Source organism: Dromiciops gliroides, chromosome 2, assembly GCF_019393635.1.
Source record: "Dromiciops gliroides isolate mDroGli1 chromosome 2, mDroGli1.pri, whole genome shotgun sequence".
Taxonomy (NCBI): domain Eukaryota; kingdom Metazoa; phylum Chordata; class Mammalia; order Microbiotheria; family Microbiotheriidae; genus Dromiciops; species Dromiciops gliroides.
The window spans coordinates 25,603,757-25,621,704 of NC_057862.1; the positions used below are offsets into that span (position 1 = coordinate 25,603,757).

General features: G+C 45.6%; 1 protein-coding gene across 1 annotated transcript in view; it reads right to left on the reverse strand.

Annotated features, from left to right (window-relative positions):
• Positions 1-578: 578 nt before the first annotated feature.
• JMJD1C (jumonji domain containing 1C) overlaps positions 579-17,948 on the reverse strand; it is a 124,383-nt gene continuing 107,013 nt past the window's right edge. The window contains exons 22-25 of the mRNA XM_043981510.1: positions 14,407-14,546; positions 10,662-10,838; positions 7,290-7,421; positions 579-7,004 (exon numbers count right to left, since the gene is read on the reverse strand). Coding sequence (XP_043837445.1) covers positions 6,915-7,004; positions 7,290-7,421; positions 10,662-10,838; positions 14,407-14,546 — 539 coding nt within the window. The 3' untranslated portion in view covers positions 579-6,914. The remainder of the gene's footprint in view (positions 7,005-7,289; positions 7,422-10,661; positions 10,839-14,406; positions 14,547-17,948) is intronic.

Consider the following 17,948-nt stretch of genomic DNA (forward strand, 5'->3'; position numbering starts at 1 on the left):
GTGCCAGGTAGTCCCTGCCCTATAGGAGTTTCTAGCCTAATGGGGAACAAAGATAAGCAACTACCGTGCATTTCTAGAGGGAGAGAGACTGTAGCAGACAGCACATTATATGTTCCCATCACCTTCTAAGCAATGTAGCAGATGGGATAGAATTCCAGGAGAGTAAGAATGTGTCCTGTCTGCTTTGGCTGGGAAATCTTTCTTTTTGGGGGTTTGGCCTGGGGTTCCCAAAGGGCAAGGCAGAGTAAGTGTGAATTTGGAATCAGAGGCTTTGAGTTGATCCCTGATTCTGCCACCTACACACGTGACCTTGGACAAGTCAATCCCCGCCCCCCTCGGCTTCACCTCCCTCACTTGTAAAATAAGGTGGAGGGTGGATAGACTAGAATCCTCTCTAAGGTTTCTTCTAGCCCTAAATCCCCAGAGATCATCTCCCACGTTATCCTGAGAGAAAACCACATTCACAGAAGGGCCGGCAGATACTGAGCGTTGTCGAATAAGAAGACTATGACAACATTTCTTTTTTTTATTCCTTTTCGTTTGCTTTATTTATTTTTTTTTGTCCAAATACACATAAAGATACGATTTTGAGTTCCAGATTTTCCCCCACCCTTTCCTTCCCTCCCACCTCCCGAGGACAGCAAGCAATTTGATATAGGTTATACATTACAATCATGTTAAACATATTTCCACATTAGTCATGAACAACACATTTCTACGGCACCTCAAGATTTACAAAATGCTCTGCCCACATTAGTTCCCTGGAGCCTAATTAATGCACATTTACAGCAGTTTAATTTACACAGGTCTCCAAGCCCATCTCAAACCAACACATTTGTACCCTAAAGGGCTCATCATACTCGTGACAAAGCACATAGCAGATACCATAGACAATGTACTAGGCTTGGAGCCAAAAAACCCGGGTTCAAATTCCAGTTTTTGCTACTTTCTATGTGTAACCTTGTGGGCCACATCCTCTCTCTGTGCCTCAGTTTCCTTAACAATACAATAAGGAAGAAGTCAGGGGCGCCTGATGACTGTCTCAAGGTGCTGCCTCTGACCTGAGGCCTTTGTCACCACTGAACCCAAACAAACAGGATGGTCACAGGACCATGGATTCAAAGCTTTTAGGCTCATTTTTGTAGCCTAGAGTCCCTCACTTTGCAGAGGGATAAAGGACATGAGGTTACACAGGCAGTGAGGTGCTGGGCCAGGAATGGAACCTGGGCCTCTGTACTAGAAAAGAACCCAGCATCTTTCTGCTGTGATCCTATTCCTTCTACTGCCTGTTTTCCATATGCCCTTATTATAACCCAGTCTGCTCACCTGGTCTCTCTTCTTTTCCGTGGCTACCTCAACATCCCTTTCATTTTCAAACTTTTCATTTTGATTTTTTTTTCAGAGCAGCCACTCCCCATCTGAGCCTGTCACATCTCAGCGTTCACTAACCCATTTATCATTATTCCAGATCTCATCTACAAGTTCCTCACCAGGGCAGGACGACCCTTAAAGAATGGGCCAATATGAGGCTACAAGGGAAAGATACAAGAACACACACACAGCTTCTGGATATTTATCATGTTACAAAGAAGTCCGTGTCTGAACCCCCGTTACAGGGTCCACTTTGTCTTGGGCTTGTCCTGGACCGGCCACAAGACTCCGTGAGTTTCAGTTTAGAGGGGCAGACAGCAGGAGAAACAAAGGCAGGCCATGGAGGCCGGGCTGGGAGAGCTGCAGCTGTCCGCCCTGGTTGGAACACCACCTCTTGGCTCATTTACAGAGGATCAGTTGAGAGCAGCTGAAGTCAGCTGTGAAAACTTCCTCAGCCAAGAGGGGAAAAAATACTTTGTCTGCAACCAGGGAGAGCTCAAGCTTGCCAACAATTGTTTTGTCCTCTCCCTAGGTCTGAAAGCCAACCGGTGCTTTGTGAAAAGATCCAGTTGGAGAATCTTAGGAGAATCCTGGAATCATGATAGAGAGTGACCCCTGAAACCTCCAGAGAGCCCATGGCTGCAAGTTCAGCCACTGACTTAGGGAAGCTGGGGTGATCAGTCAGGAAATGAAGCCGACTCAGGGTGTCTTAGGAAACTAAGACGACAGTGTTATAGGAAGGGCAAGATGGACCTTGGAGTGGGCAGACCTGCATTTCTATCCAGCCTGCTTCTCCTTGTAAAGCACAGAAGATAGCAGGAAAATTACATCCCGTTTTGGCACCTGTTTCCAATCTGTCAAATGAGGGGGTTGGCCCCCATTTCTAAGGTCCCTTCTAGCCCCTAATCCTCAGGTCCTAACAGAATAACCATGTAATTTTCCTGGCAACTCTCCCCCGGTAGAATGGTGGTGCTGGTGATCACACAGCACACACAGTCTGCTGGGGAAAAGGGATCATCGGGCAAGGACGACCACCTTCCAGCCAGCCCGGAGCTGGGCTCCCATAAGGAGCTTACTGTGCCATTCCTCAGAGCGCCTTTTCTGTTTTCAGTCACTCTTTCCCCCACTCAAAGAAAATGAACTGGAAAAGAACTTATTCCAAGTGGGAGAAAAGCCTGCAGACTAGTTACTTCACGGCCTTGTGCTCCTAGCTAGAGGGATCACTCAGCCCATCTGGCATGAGATAACTGGGCCCATGAAGCCCAGCAGCAAAATCAGAAGATGTGGGAAACAAGAAAGTCAGATGGGAATTAGTCCCTGCCCTCCGGGCTTCCCAGGACAAGAAGAAAAGAGCTGGGAAGGAAAACACGCACATTGCCTACCTAGCCTGGTTCAGCAGCACCGCCTCACTCCGCGGTCCCCTCCAGCCCTACACATGCGAGCCCACGCACATAGAGAAGCCGAAGACAACAGTACTATTGAGGAACGTCATCCCCAACCTGGGGACTAAAGAACCGACCTGCTCTCGTCTCCTCTATTCCAAGGAGGGTCTGTTATGATTCAATGTAACCTGTGGCCCAGATGCTCAAACTCCAGCCGTCCATGGAATGGGCTCAGTCTGGGGGGGGGAGCTCCCTCCCAGATCATCTCTCTGGCTCCTGCTGCCCTCACCCAGGCCTTCCAAATGGAGTTCTCATCTAGGTCTCCCCTGGTGAGGGCCTCAATCCCATGCAAGCACTCAAGGTCATCATCATAGGAGGTACAGAATAGCCTTCACATGCCCCTTGAGAGGGAACATCACCAACACAAATGACTTCTAGGAGCCCCTAGAAATGACTCATACAATCCTCATATCCTGAGACTTTCATAATACTCCCTTCTCCACAATGAGAAAGGGCTCTAGGCCCTAGATTCCACTTACAAGGAGCAAACCACCCTGCTCCTAGCTGACTTGCACTCAATGAACAACATGGTAGCGAAAAATCCAGACTTCAGCAACTCTGAACCTTTCCTATTTACTCCAAGGTTACGTGATTAGGCTTTTTTCTCCAAGAGGACAGTTCTGTCCAAGGAAGTACCTCTTCTCTCGCTAGAGGGCCGGCTTCCCAGAACACCCACAAGCTGCTCTTTCCTCCAAACAAACAATCCACTTCCCGGGTCATGCCAATACAAGAGGCATTTACAAAGCACTTATTATTATATACAAGGGACTGCACTAGTTACAAGATACAAAAGTCCCCAGAGAAGCAAACAATCACACACAAACACAATACGTAACAATATACACTGGAGATGGCCAAGACCCGGAAAGGCTTCCTGCAGAAGGTGGGATTGAAGATAAGATTGGAAGGCAAAGAAAGCCAGGAGTGGAAGATAAGAAGGCAGAGCAATCCAGGGATGGGGGACCACCAGGGAGAATGTCCAGTGTCCAGGAGGACTCTCACTGGATGACAGAGACTTTGTCAAGAAGAGTTTAAGGTCTAAGGAGGGCTGCATGCAAACAGGGTTTTCGATTTGATCCAGAAGATCAGGGGGGTCCCACCAGACCTATACTAAGTCACTCTGGCAGCTGAAAGATGGACCGGAAGCTCCCTCAGTAATCTCTCTCAGACCTAATGAATCAATCGACAAGTCAGTGTTTATTAAGCTCTCCTACGTGCCTGCACAGTGCTAACCTTTGGGGAGTCCAAAGGAAGAGCCCAAAGAGTTCTTACTTCCAGGGACCTCATATTCTAAACTGGAAACATCTCTAAATCAGAAGAGAAGCATAGATGGAACGTCACTTTACAAGGGACGACACTAGCAGCCTTTAGTACAACCACAACCTGCCTCTGCTGCTGCCCGTCACCTGCCCCTCTCCAAGGAAGAGTTAATGGGCACAGCCCTACCTTCCAAAGCAACAGACAATCAACATTCGAAACAATGGACTCGTTCCTCTAACTATCGTTGTCAAGTGGGCCAAACCAAGCCTAAAATCTGCAGCAGAGGCTCAGACAGTCACAGGAGGTTGCAAGTCAGGCAAGATGCCCCGAGAGCACAAGCTCGAGGGGAAAGGAGGGAAGGAACACGTTCTGTGGCCACATTGGGGAGGTCTCCATAGGGATGCTATATTATGGGTTGGGACAGGAAGAAAATCTCATCCGATTGCCATGAACATTCCTGGGGAAAGAGGCTCTAGCGGCCGTACTAATAGCAAAAGTATTTGTCTAGAGCCCCTGTGCAGATTTCAGTGACTGAACATATCAGAAAAGCATCGGTATTTTTACCTGAAAGGATGGAGACCGTCTCGACTCCACACTTGCTCTCTATTTGCAGGGCTCAACAGGTCCTGAAGGGCTGCTCACTGCTCCTAAGTTTTAAAGAGAAAACACTTTTGCTGCCCTAAGAGGTTACTGGATAAAACGGAGAGGGAAGGGAGGCGTTTTTATAGCAAGGTTTAACACTGTAACAATGAAAGCTGAGGAGACTCTTCAATATCAACAGCTCTCTTCTAGCCAAGAACCCCTCCTCTCCCCTCGACGTTTCTCTTAAGGAAGTTGGCAATGCAGTAGGCTGGCTGGCATGAAGGGGTCCTCCACCGATTGCTCCTCTTTTAAAGATAGGACTTGGGCTTGAAAAACCTTCCAGTCCAACCTCATCATTTTATAGACGAGAAAACAGGAAAGCCCACATTAGTTGCTCCAAGTTACATGGCTAAGACAGCAGAGCCAGAATTTGAACCCAGGTCAAGTTCTTTCCCCTTGGCTGATCTCCTGAAGCAGGGGCCAAGGTGACCTGGGGTGACCGTAGGGAGTAGGATATCCACAGCATGCCTGCAAATGTGGGGAGGAGAAGACAGAAACAGTATTCACATTCAAGTTGGTGGACTGTCTGTGCACCTCACCATATTTTGTAAGGGGAACAACTGCCACATAGATGGACAGGTAGGTGAGGGCCAAATTAGCAGGTGCAAGAACTCTAGAAGACAAAACGCTATGCTATACACATAGAGATTGTCATCATTGTGAAACTTAAATTGGATAAAATAGAACTTGCTAAGTATCTGGCTGCCAACAGCCACTGATCAAAGAGAAGGCGGCACGAATACAGTGGGTGAGGGAACGCCAGATCAGACGGCAGCCACAAAGTGGTCAGGCAGCGCACAAGTTTGGGAGCTGAGTAAAAGTCAACCCTGACCCTGCCACTCCAAAGTCATGGTGGTGGGTCTGGGGACAGGACAGCTCATTTGGATGGGAGTGGTGAGGGTGGGCCAAGGCAGAGCCAGCAGTCAAAGCTTGCTTGCTCGCTCCTGGATTTGATGTGGGGAAGGGAAAGACTGTTCTCACTGGGGACAGAGAGAGAGCTAGTCCAGTAGTCACCGTACAGCATGGAACAGCTCAGCAATGAATGATTTTGGGTTAATGATTTTTTACTCCTCAGATTACTGGTTTTCTTGAGAGAAATTAAAACACTAATCAGAAATGCAAAAATGAAATGGAATTTATTCTTACACATGAAAATTTTGGTAATTTAGAAGTGAATCCCCATGCCAATTGAAGTTGTCCCATGGAATAAAAAACCAAAAACAAGACACCAAAATGAAGTATGTTTTTCACCATGTAGTCATATACAAATGGACAATTAGTCTATTTCCAAGATCAAAGTTTCACAAGAAAGCTAGGGAAGGAAAAAGCATGAAAATGAAAGCCATGGCACAGTCTCATGAAAGCCACCACCATCCAGTACACAAACTGGACAAACAGACAGCAAACCAACATATGATAAAGTCATTTTAATGGAAAATGTAAAACCCCTTGCAACTTCAATGTACAAAGCCATGTGTAACACTTGCACTTTTTAACAAATAAAGCAAGCCAATGTTTAAAAAAATACATCATTGAATGTGTATATGTATATATTTACATAGCATATTTAGTTTAATATTTAGCTTTAAAAGTTCCACATACATTTTACCAAAATGAGACAATTTTAAATAAATTACACCTTTTGAAAATGTTGAATTGTACACTGAATATGAATAGCTTCAATGAAGCCCAGAAGCGTATTTAACATCTAATGAATACACTTTGCACTTTACAAACTTTACACATTTATTTGGCAGTAAATCAGATGATGACAAATGACCGCTGTGCGATGCAGCAAGTTCCCAGATGCAGGCAATAGCTGGTGCTTGTGTACTACTCTCACAGTAACTGTCTCAATGTAGTGAAAAATATCAGTTATTATAGCAAACTGTACAACGATCACATTTACAACAGATCAACAATAGAACATAGAATTTTTGTCTTTTTTTTTTTTTCAAAAATAAATACATCCATTTTACATCGAACATGTTCACAAACTCCATGTACACTATAATACAGTGACGGCAGCAGGGCGCTGCCTTTGTTTTTGTGACGAACACCAAATCACAGAAGCTGTAACACATGACCCTATGCTGTGGCGGTGACTCTGAACCCAGCTCCTCAGCGCTGGTGATTAAGTGAGCGTGCACACTGATCTTCACATCAGGGCTGAGTGCCCCAATCCAATCGTGGAGCACTTCACTTCTCCTCCAGATCTTCCATTTCCTCTTCATGCGCCTTCAAAGCTCTTACCACTTCTTTAACTGCGTGGTATAAAATATTCTTTACCTGAAAGAAATGTTGGAATTCCAGTCACTTCAACTGGAAAATTACTAAATGGAAAGTCCATGTTAGTCAGAGCAACTAGGGGTGAAGAGCATTGTTCTGCAAGACCGAGAGAGAGAGAGAGAGAGAGAGAGAGAGAGAGAGAGAGAGACTGAGACTGAGACTGAGACTGAGACTGAGACTGAGACTTGAGCGTAGCTGCCACGAACACTCGGGCTTTAAGCAGCCTTTGTGGTCACGGTGCTAATGCTGCTGAGAGGCAGACTCCCTCAGGCATCCAGGCCTTACCTGCAGTTTGTCATCATAGTTGATTTCCTGTTTCAGCAGCCTCAGTTCCTGCGTTAAGTGAAATGATTGTACAAGATGTTCTGGAGACACAAAGTCTTCAGTCACCTGAATGCAGCTGTGAAAATTCTGCACCTGTCCCCAGAAGAAAACATAAAACTGTAACAAAAGCCTTTGCTCAGTGACCCAGGGGACTGCAAGATGAAGAGGACTCTTTCCCTAGAGCTTAATGGTCCCTGTCAGGCACAACATGGACATAAAATAGAGTCCAAGGCAAGTTACAAAGCACCGTGCTAAGCCCCGTATGAAATCAGAGTCAGCAGAGATCTCGAGGGAGCTAAAGCCCAGAGAAATTACTTGTTCAAGGCGAATCAGGCAGGAACAAGAACCGAGATTCAAACATAAAGCTGTATTCAATATTTGTACTTATTTACCTCTCAGGGTTTGTTTGATGAGAGTTAAAGCAATTTATAAAATGATGGCACCCAGAAGGCAATCAGTCCAGCTAGGAATTTGTAACTATCAAGTCCTTTTTGAAAGCAAGCACATTTGTAACGTTCACTGGGAAAAATCCTTTGGCTAATCTCTTCTTCATCAGCTTCTTGGTGCTCTTCCCCTCCCTCTCTGGCTTTTTGGCTATTTGACATTTATTTTTACCAAAGGAGAGTAAGGTTAAATGAGGAGCCGTAGCTCAGTCTGCCTGTTCTTAGCAGTTACTGTGATAGGCAGAGAAGAGTACTTTGAGACGACGAACGAGGACTTTGAACGAGCAAGGATTCTGAACAACTCAAGGATTTCAATTCTCCACGTCCTTCCTTCCTCTACCACCAGTGAATCTATTCTTGGCTCAATCTTCAGTTATTCTTTTGGGCAGCTTATAATGAAGCATGAAAGGTGCTGTCCTCAGCAGGAAACTCCCTAGCTTCCCTCTCTGGTACAAGAGAGCAGCACCTGCTTCCCTGAAGTTAATTTGCTCCCACCTAAATTATTTTCCATTTGGAGTCAGGCCACTGTCTTATCTTGTTCAGTCAGTGAGCATTTACCAAGCACCTACTATATTACAGGCACTGTATTAAATGATGGGGGCACCAAAGAAGACAAGAGACAGTCTCTGCTCTTAAGGAGCTCGGTCTAAAGGAGGAAGACAAAATTTAAATAACTATGCACTCAGGATAAACTAGAAATAACCAATAGGGAGAAGACACTAGAATTAATGGGGCTTGGGAATGGCTTCTCACAGAAGGTCTGATCGTAGGTGGGACTCACAGGAAGCCAGAAAATCTATTTTCAAGGCTGAAGCTCTAGGGTCTACGCGTTTTAAGAATTTTCTCCAATTGCTCTCAATTGTTAAGGCATTGGTGGGAGGGGGGAGAGAGGGAGTTGTTAAGATTCATAATCATAGCGGTTTTTTGGCTTCCTTTTCAAAGTTAACTCAAGGGATATAAAGATTCAGATTGGCCCACAACGAAATCCTAACTCATTATAGAAAAAAACAGGGTATTTGGAGAAGGGGATGGGGGAGGGGAGAAGAGCAGGAAGGAGCTTCGCCCTGTCCACCATGTTCTCTCCTGGGCTCAGGACCGTCTATGACGGACAAAGTGCACAAAACACCACCTCTTTCTATCGCCAGCCGAGCCCTATGTTCCTGATACCAAAAGGAACCTCACATACTTGTCTTGATTGACAGCAGTTGTTTCAAGTTCAGGGTTAGCCATGTGTGGATCACGTTTCATTTTCAAAGTGGATTATAGTTCTATGAACGCGCTATCCCACCCCTGTCTCTCTTTTCTGGCCTTCAGTTTCTTATCCTGTTCACTCCTGCCTTAAAGAATCAGCATTGGTAGCTCTTGTCACTATAGACAGCAGGCCTTTAAGAAAAAGAGAATCTTCAAACTTGTCAGGAGCCTTTAGAAGACTTAATCTGGACAATTCCAACAGTGATGACGACACAGTGAAGAGCAAGGGCTTTTGGGTGCCTTCCTCTGCATCCTTCTACTTAGTCCCATGCCTGGAGTGGCCCTGGGTGATGTCAGCATTTATCAGTCATATCCCTTGGTGGGGGAGAACCCCTCTATCCCACAATCATACCTCAGTCCCTTCCTTCACACACTAGTAGCCATTCATCACTAGATTCAGATGGGAAAATAATGTCTTAGCTCAAATTCTGTTTTTACTAGAACTAAATGTAAAAAAAATTCAAATCAATCAATCAATAAATTTATTAAGCATTAAGGAAAAACATGTGCCCACTGGCCATGAAGGAACTCAAAGCCCAAGTGTGTAAGAGCAGTCCATGCAGTCTGACAGGACTTCCCTGTTCTACAGAACTGGTCCAAGATGAGCCAAGTGGACTCGGTCTAGACTCCCAAGCTGAGGCTATGGCCTCAGGCCCCACGATTCCTCACTTGCTCAGCCCCGTAGCGGGCGGGAACCGGCTGGGATGGGCCTAGGACTCTCCCCTGTATTCAGGGCTCCTGGGGCACATGTTTTCCAAGACGCAAACCATAGCTCTTCAGGGTCTCACTAGTTACTTGCACCTGCTACTTTATCTCAAACCCCGTGAAGTAAAGGAAACAGAAGCCCCTGAAGACCAGTGCTTTGGACCTTAAGGACTGCACAGAGCTATTCAAAACCACCACCAAAAAAGCACACGAAACCTTTCTGTCTACTTCAGAGGACATGAATTCAGGCATCACACCTCACTCCAAGTCTCCTCAATGCAGTTCAAAAGCAATGTAACCTCATCAGCCATCACCCGCCTGTACCCAAGCTGACTGGCCAGGATCTCAGAATCACCTTGGGAAATGTGGTCCCACAGAACCGACGACGACACAGACACGGCCATGCCGCCCTCCCCCTCGCCCCCTACCTGATTGATGAAGTCCTTGTGGCCTCACCGATGTCAGGCAGTGGAGAGGGAGAGCTGGAGAGTTTGCTCCCTGCTCCCATGAACTAACTCCACCATGGTCTGGAGGCTAGTGCTCCTCCAGCCTGCGTTGCATTGCGCTGCAGGGAGGACCAGCCTCCGCCAGCTGGGTTTTTGTTTCTCAGCCGAGATGTTCTGTGGGCACTGGGCAGCCAGAGCTTGGCCCCCTGAGTGTCAGTCCTGTTTTCCTCTTATAATCTCACAACAGTGAGTATTTTAAAAAATGAATTCCACCACGTGTCCCTTTCCACTTCTCAGGAAAACAAAGACCAAAGCCCAAACACGACCCATGACATTAGGCAAACACCAATTACAAAGTGACAAATCGCAGCAATGCTCAGCCTCTGAGAGTGGCGGAGTAAGCGGAAGGTGAACAAACCCTCGTGGAGCCGCACGGCCATCTGACCCCACGCAGGGTCTCTCAGCCGCAGGTTCGGCTCTGTTCCTACCTGATGCAGCGCGCCTGCCGGCAAGATGATCGCATCACCGAGAAACTGGACGAGGGTGCAGGTCTTCACTCCGTACTCTTCAAGCAGCCTCTGACGCAGCCTCTTGTTCACGTACCAGCTCTGGTCACGGATCGGGTCGTGCTCTGGTAGGACTTCAAGGCCTTGTTCTCTTGCAATCTAGAAAGTGGAGCGACATATATGGATCGCACATCCAGCTTAAGAGGGAGGGCAAAGGGATCATTTTGTTTTTCAAGCAACAATAACCTGTTCACAAGGTCTTGAGTCAAACAAAAAAGAGACCTCGATTAGGGCCTAAATGAATGACAGAAACCCAATTAAGTGGAGCGAAGATGACACACTCTACTGTTTATTCTCTGTTGTCCTGTCCACTGGACTTGTGTCACCTGGATCTCTGGCCAAAGCAACCCCCTGAAAACAAGATCACTTCACAAAAGCAGATGCCCACGTTCAACTGCCTCCCTTAAGCATCCTGCCTTCTGGCTCTCTGGATGGGGGAGGAGCAGATCAATCCTTCTCTAGCTTTGCTGCTTGCCATACATCACTCATGTTCTCAACACCAGAAAAGTCTACTTTAGCATATAGCTTTCACCAACTAATGACTTAACTGCAATTATGGATTTGCATCCTTTAAAGGAATACACAAGACAATAGCCCATTGTTGCAGGGGATAAAATAACATTCAAAGCCCTTGACAAAAGTTGTAGAAGGCTAATGGTCTGCAGCAGTAGTGTACGGGCATGTGGACGCCAGTGGAAGCAGAGACCATTCAGGTGTGAAAAATGACTGCCTCTGGGCCTAGGCAGGTTGGCAGAACAAGAGACTTCTGTCAGCCAGAAGAACAAAGCTCTCCGGAGTAGCACCAAGGATCATGTCCTCCGTGGAGGTGACAGACTTGGAAGCAAACCCATCTATGTTCCTTCATTTTCTGTCTTTAAGGTAAGGCATGATTCCGCTCCAGGGTTCTAAGTTTCCTACAGCTATGATACCAAACTCAAACTGACTATGCATAAGGATCTCTGGGGATAGCATACCGATTTATAAAACTGCATGTGAACATGATCTACGTTCCATTGTATTTTGTTAAGTCTTTTGACCCTAAGATTGGTAGATCGATTTTACTCACCTACTTCCTTGCAAAAGGTATAGGGTGCTTTTAGTCTCTGTGAGTGGATGGGTAGAAGCCTTTTCCAGCAGAACAGAAAAAGCACAGGATATAACAAAAGCCCTTCTCAATGAAATAATTCCTAGGTTTGGCCTTCCCAAATCACTCCCGAGTGGTAATGGTCCTGGCCTTCATATCTCTAATTACTCAGACAATAGCTAAAACATTCCACCTGGCATCCCCAATCCTCGGGAAAGGTAGAATCCTCTGGGCTCTCCCCATACCTTCTGAATTCTCTGTTACCTGCAGTGATGATGCCCTAGTTCAATTAGGAGAAGCAGGAGCACTACTTGCTCCTTCCATAACTCTAACTTTGATCATTGCATGCATCTTGCTGTGCAGACCTTTTATCTGTAATACTGTCACTTCTCTAGTTGCTTCTAGGAATAAGCTTTCACTCAAGACACAGCGATGCCCCTGGGACCCTTGGACCATGTCCACAACACCTTTTTCTCCCTCTCTGCTTAATCGATAGGGACATCTCTATGCCCCAGTTTTTGGCCTTGAAGAATCTACAGAAGATGGATGTTCACCCCTTTCTCCCCAGAAATAAGAGACGGGGAAAATGTAGTGGGACACAGGACCCCAAGAAACTCAAAGACCCTACCTAACCCCCAAGGAACCCTTAAAGTTTTCCAAGAAAAAAGCTACTCTGCTTCCTACATCAGGAATGCGGTGTGGCTACACACAAAGACCCTGGTCCGCAAGGAACAAAGATGATATACCGATATGGATGGGTGCTATTCAAACTCCAGGCACTCCTTCCTCTGTTGTTTCCCCTCCCAGTTGCATGGACAGCTTTGTTTGTAAACACATAAAACGACCATCTCTTCTCTTACGCCATAGTGACACTGTCTCCCAACCATATATCCCTCTCTCCTTTTATTTTATAAAAATAAATGAATGAATGAATGAATGAATGAATATTGTGAAACCCAGTGGAGTGTTCCCTCTTTGGCATTTAGCCAACAAACATTTATTAAGCACCTGCTATGTGCACTGCGCTAAAGTGCTGGGGATACATAAAGAGGCAAACGCCAGGCCCTGCCCTGAAGAACTTCACATACTCATGGGGGAGACATGTAAACACATCTATACAAAGCAAGCTCCATAAATAGGAAATAATGAATGGAGAAAAGGGGCTGGGATCTGAAGGAAGCCAGAGAGCTCAGCAGGTAAAGAGGAGAGCACTCCATACATGGGGCACAGTCAGAGAGATCAGAAAAGGCCTGAGCTGAGAGATGGAGCATCTTGTTTGAGGAACAGCCCAGAGAAGTCCGGCCATGCTAGAAAAAGGCTTGGGGAGGGCGTGGGGTATGAAGGGCCCTGAATGCCCAACAGAGCAGATACTTGATCCTGCAGGTGAGAGGAAGCTACTGAATGTGTCCATGGAGGGAGGGAGGAACAAAGCAGCACCTCTGCTTTAGGAAAACCACTCCAGTGCCTGGGGGGGTGTTGGAGTGAGTTAGACCCCTCAGCGGCTATGGCAGTGGTCTAGGCCTGAGGCGATGAGGGTCTGTGTCAGAGGAAAGAAGGGGTGTATTCAAGAGGTGGTGCAGTAGCCAGGCCTTGTCAACAGCTTAGACCTGGAGGTGAAGAGGCTAATACAGAGGATATAAGCCCAAGGGACTGGGAGGAGGGAAGGAAATTAGGAGGGGAGGGGAGGATTGCGGGGCTTAGGGGAAGGAAGAAGTATTTAGGTAGTAACTACTGCGTGCCGCCCATCGTGCTGTGTACTTTTTACAAATATTAGCACATAATGGATGAGAAGTTCTGTTTGGGACGTGTAGAGCTTAAAATTGTCTACTGGAGAACAGCAGAGAAACTGGGACAAGACAGGCAGATTTAGGGTTAAATCTATGGAAGTTGATGAGATTGACAGGTGAGCCAGCACAGAACAGAGGAGAAAGAGACTGATGTCTGGTTTGGAGAACAAGGAACCAACAGCAAGCAGACACAACCACCACCAAGACCTTGTTTCCAGGCCAGAACGCAGGGTGGAAACAATCACACCGCAAAGATACAGAGCTCACCACCTCCACTAGCCTCCTTTCTAGGTGGCTAGCATCGACCACCACCCAAAGGAGAGGTTTTTGGACAACAAGAGAACAATGAGAGTCTTGACAGATAAAATCCCCATTATTTAACAGGCAAACACAAGAGAAAGAAAACAGGTCTAGACTTTTGTTTTCAGATTTCCAAGCTTCCAGTTTTAACTCTTCCCCAAACAATCCAGAAGCTATTTAAGGAATCCAAAACCAAGCACTGGACAAAAACCTCCTCTCCTTATTGAGAAGTGGATCCCCATCTCTGACCTGTCACCTCCCAGAAATCTCCATTTTAAGCAAAGTGCCCAGAATAGCTGGGTCCTCCTTAGGTTCCAGCAGGCTCCTGACCCTGGAATCTCTGCCCCCTTCTTCTGATTGGCCAGTTCCTTTCCCAGTAGAATATCAATCAGCTCCCTGAGAAGGGGGACAGTTTCTCCTGAGCAGAGCCAGGCATGATAAAGGCTTGCTGACTGACTATAGGAGGGTGATACCAAGAACCACAGGCCACACTTACCTTCTGAAGAAACTCCCTAATCTTGTCAGTGTCTTTGCCCGAGAAGACGTGCCACAGAGCACCAGGGGTTTCAGTGGAGTCTCTCAGCCTTCTTCTTAGAAGGTCGTCCAGATCTTCCTCCTCAAATTTCTTTAGGACTCCTGAAACATGGAGAGGGTATTTCAAGCCTCACAGGATTAAGATTGCCAGCACGACTAATAGGCCCTGGGGCAGCTAGGTGGCGCATCGGATAGAGCACCGGCCCTGGAGTCAGGAGGACCTGAGTTCAAATCCAGCCGCAGACACTTGACACTTACTAGCTGTGTGACCCTGGGCAAGTCACTTAACCCCAATTGCCTATCTAAAAAAAAAACAAAACCCAAAATGACTAATAGGCCCCAACATGGTCCACGTAAGGATGCTGCCACCTTGTGAGCAACTGGGCACCATGGAGCAAACTTCAGACCTGGCTACAGAACCTTTAAGTGCTCAGAGAACAGGATTCTGCCTTTCTTACTGGAAAAACTCAGTATCATCTTCTTCAACTGAAGTGTCTTCATAGGCCAGAGAGAAACAGATAAAATCGAGACTATTTCTGAACATAACCAACTGCTTCTTTGTCCCTTGGGAAGAGGAACTGAATCCACTCTTGTCCATCTCTTCACCAGTGTGTTTTTGGCAACTAGGGAGCAGAGAAACACTTGTTTTTCTCTCACATCAAGGCATTAATAAGCGAAAAGACGACTGATTTGACTAGAGAGCACCTAAGAACCGAGGAGAGAGTCTTAAGGAAGTAAACACAAGCAGCAGTAACAAGCCAAGAAACAGAGGCAGGGACCACCCCCCAGGCCTGTTTCAAAGGTGGGGATAGGGAATGGACTTAGCATTTCATTAGCAGAGGAAATTCCCAGGTAAGAGAATCCCCCTACACCTTCTCTACAACTTAAAGTTGCCCAATGCACCCAATAGTGAAGAGACTTGTTCAGAGTCAGTCAAGTAGCTAGCAAGTGTCACGGGTGAGACTCGAACCCTGGGCTTCCTACTCTGGCTCTCTCTTACATTACTTGGCCTCTCTTTATTAAAATGTTAACATAGAAATCATACATTCAGAGCTGGAGGAGTATTTAGAAATATGGTCTAAACCTCTTATTTTACAGACAATGAAAAATGAGGTACAGAAGTTCAATAACTTCCCACAAGGCTTTTCCTGAACACCCTCTACCCATACCCACCCCCCAGCTGCTAGTGCCTCCTTCTTTAAAAAATGATCCATTATAAACCATGCCCAAAGGGCTATGAGGCTGTGTATACCCTTTGACCCAGCAATACCACTACTAGGTCTGTATCTGAAAGAGACCATAGAAAAGGGAAAAGAACCCACATGTACAAAAATATTTCCAGCAGCTCTCTTTGTGGTGGCAAAGAATTGGAAACGGAGGGGATGCCCATCCAGTGGGGAATGGCTGAACATGTTGTGGTATATAAATGTAATGGAAAACTATTATGCTGTAAGAAATGAGGAGCAGGCAGATTTCAGAAAAACCCAGAAAGACTTAAGTGGACTGATGCTGAGTGAGTGAAGTGAGCAGAACCAGGAGAATATTATACAAGGCAACAGCAACATCGTGTGATGATCAACTGTGATAAGACTTAGCTCTTCTCAGCAGTGCAATGATCCAAGACAATTTTAAAGTACTCATGATGGAAAATGTTCTCCGCATTCAGAAAAAAGAACTGTGGAATGTGAATGCAGATTGAACCATTCTATTTCTACATTTTTTTTCTTTTTTGAGTTTTCTTTTTGTTCTGATTCTTTCACAATGTGACTAATGCAGAAATATGTTCAATGTGATTGTACATATAACCTATAACAGGTTGCTTTTTGTCTTGGGGAGGGGGAAAATATGAAACTCAAAATCTTATAAAAATAAATGTTGACAGGGCAGCTAGGTGGTGCAGTGGATAGAGCACCAGCCCTGGATTCAGGAGGACCTGAATTCAAATCCAGACTCAGACACTAGACATTTACTAGCTGTGTGACCCTGGGCAAGTCATTTAACCCTCATTGCCCCGCAAAAAAGAAAAACAAACAAACAAAAATAAATGTTGACAAAAAAGCTGAAAACTATCTTTGCATGTAACTGGAAAAAATAATATTAAGATTGGAAAAAAAAGACCCATTATAACACTGAGGCACCACCTCACACCCATCAGATTGGCTAACATGACAAAAATGGGAAATGAAATGGGAAAATTGGATACTAGTGCATTGGTGGAGTTGTGAACTGGTCCAACTATTCTAGAGAACAATTTGGAACCATGACTCGAAGGCTATAGAACTGCGCATACCCTTTGACCCAGAAATACCAGTGCTAGGTCTATAACATAAAGAGATAAAAAAGGGGAGGGGGAACATATTTGTACAAAACATGTTTATAGCGGCTCCTTTTGTGGTGGCTGAGAATTGGAAACGGGGGGGATTTCTGGAGACAAGGAGAGAAGGGGGCACATGGGATTGGCTGGGGGGGGGAATGAGTTGAGGAGGATGACCGGGTTGGGAGCTGGGGGCCAGCTATGGCTGAACAAGAATCCCTACTGCCCCTAGACAAGGGGTGTCCCTGTCTCCATGTGACGAGGAGCTCATCTTCTCACCTACACTGGGACAAATGGGACCCTTTACAGCTTGTGCTCCTAGTCCCTACTAGTGCTGGCCTCTTCCCTCTTCCCTCTTTCACATCACAACCTTCAAGAGGCTGCAGACAAAGGCTGCTTCTCCTAAGTCTTTTCTTAATCAATGCTTTGATGTGACTGAGTTACAATCTCTGGGCTACCTCCCCCATCTCGTTTATTGCTCTCTAGCTTCTCTTCTTTTTAAAATTTAAAATGTTTTTAAAAAGTATGAACTTGGTAACAACACAGGAGAACTCTTCTCTCTCATACATTAGAAATGATAAATTAATCTAGATTAAATTCCAATAGGGTGAATGAAAATCATTTTTTGTCTACCCTGGCAGTGGGACAGAAACTTAAGTATAAAGTGAGTTCTGAGACAGGTGTCACTGACACCCACAAACCTCAAGTCCACTAATACTATAATCTTTCAAGTGGCAAATTATTTAATCAACAGTTACTATGTGTATAACACCATAGCAGGAGAACTCAAGAAATTCACAATCTAATTGGGGAGATGACAAGATGGAACTTAATAAATAGCTGGATTAAATGCAGGTGTACAAGCATGACTTCAAAACTGTGACCCCCATGTATCATATTTGGACTCATCTCATGCTTCACAATCAGTTTTCAGAAATGCGAGAGGCTAGAGTTTTTCAAATTATTGTAAACTGACCTACTTAATGAAAAAACAGACCAGGAAATTCTTTGAAGAATTCTGTGAAAGCCCCAAAGTTATCAAACTGTCCTCTGACCTAGGAAGAGGAGCTACATATACATTATTAGAGCAGCTCTTTTTGTGGTGACAAAGAACTGGAAACTAAGAAGGTGCCCATCAACTGGCTAAGCGTTCAATAAATGCAGGTCTACAAAGGTAAAAGAACGCCACT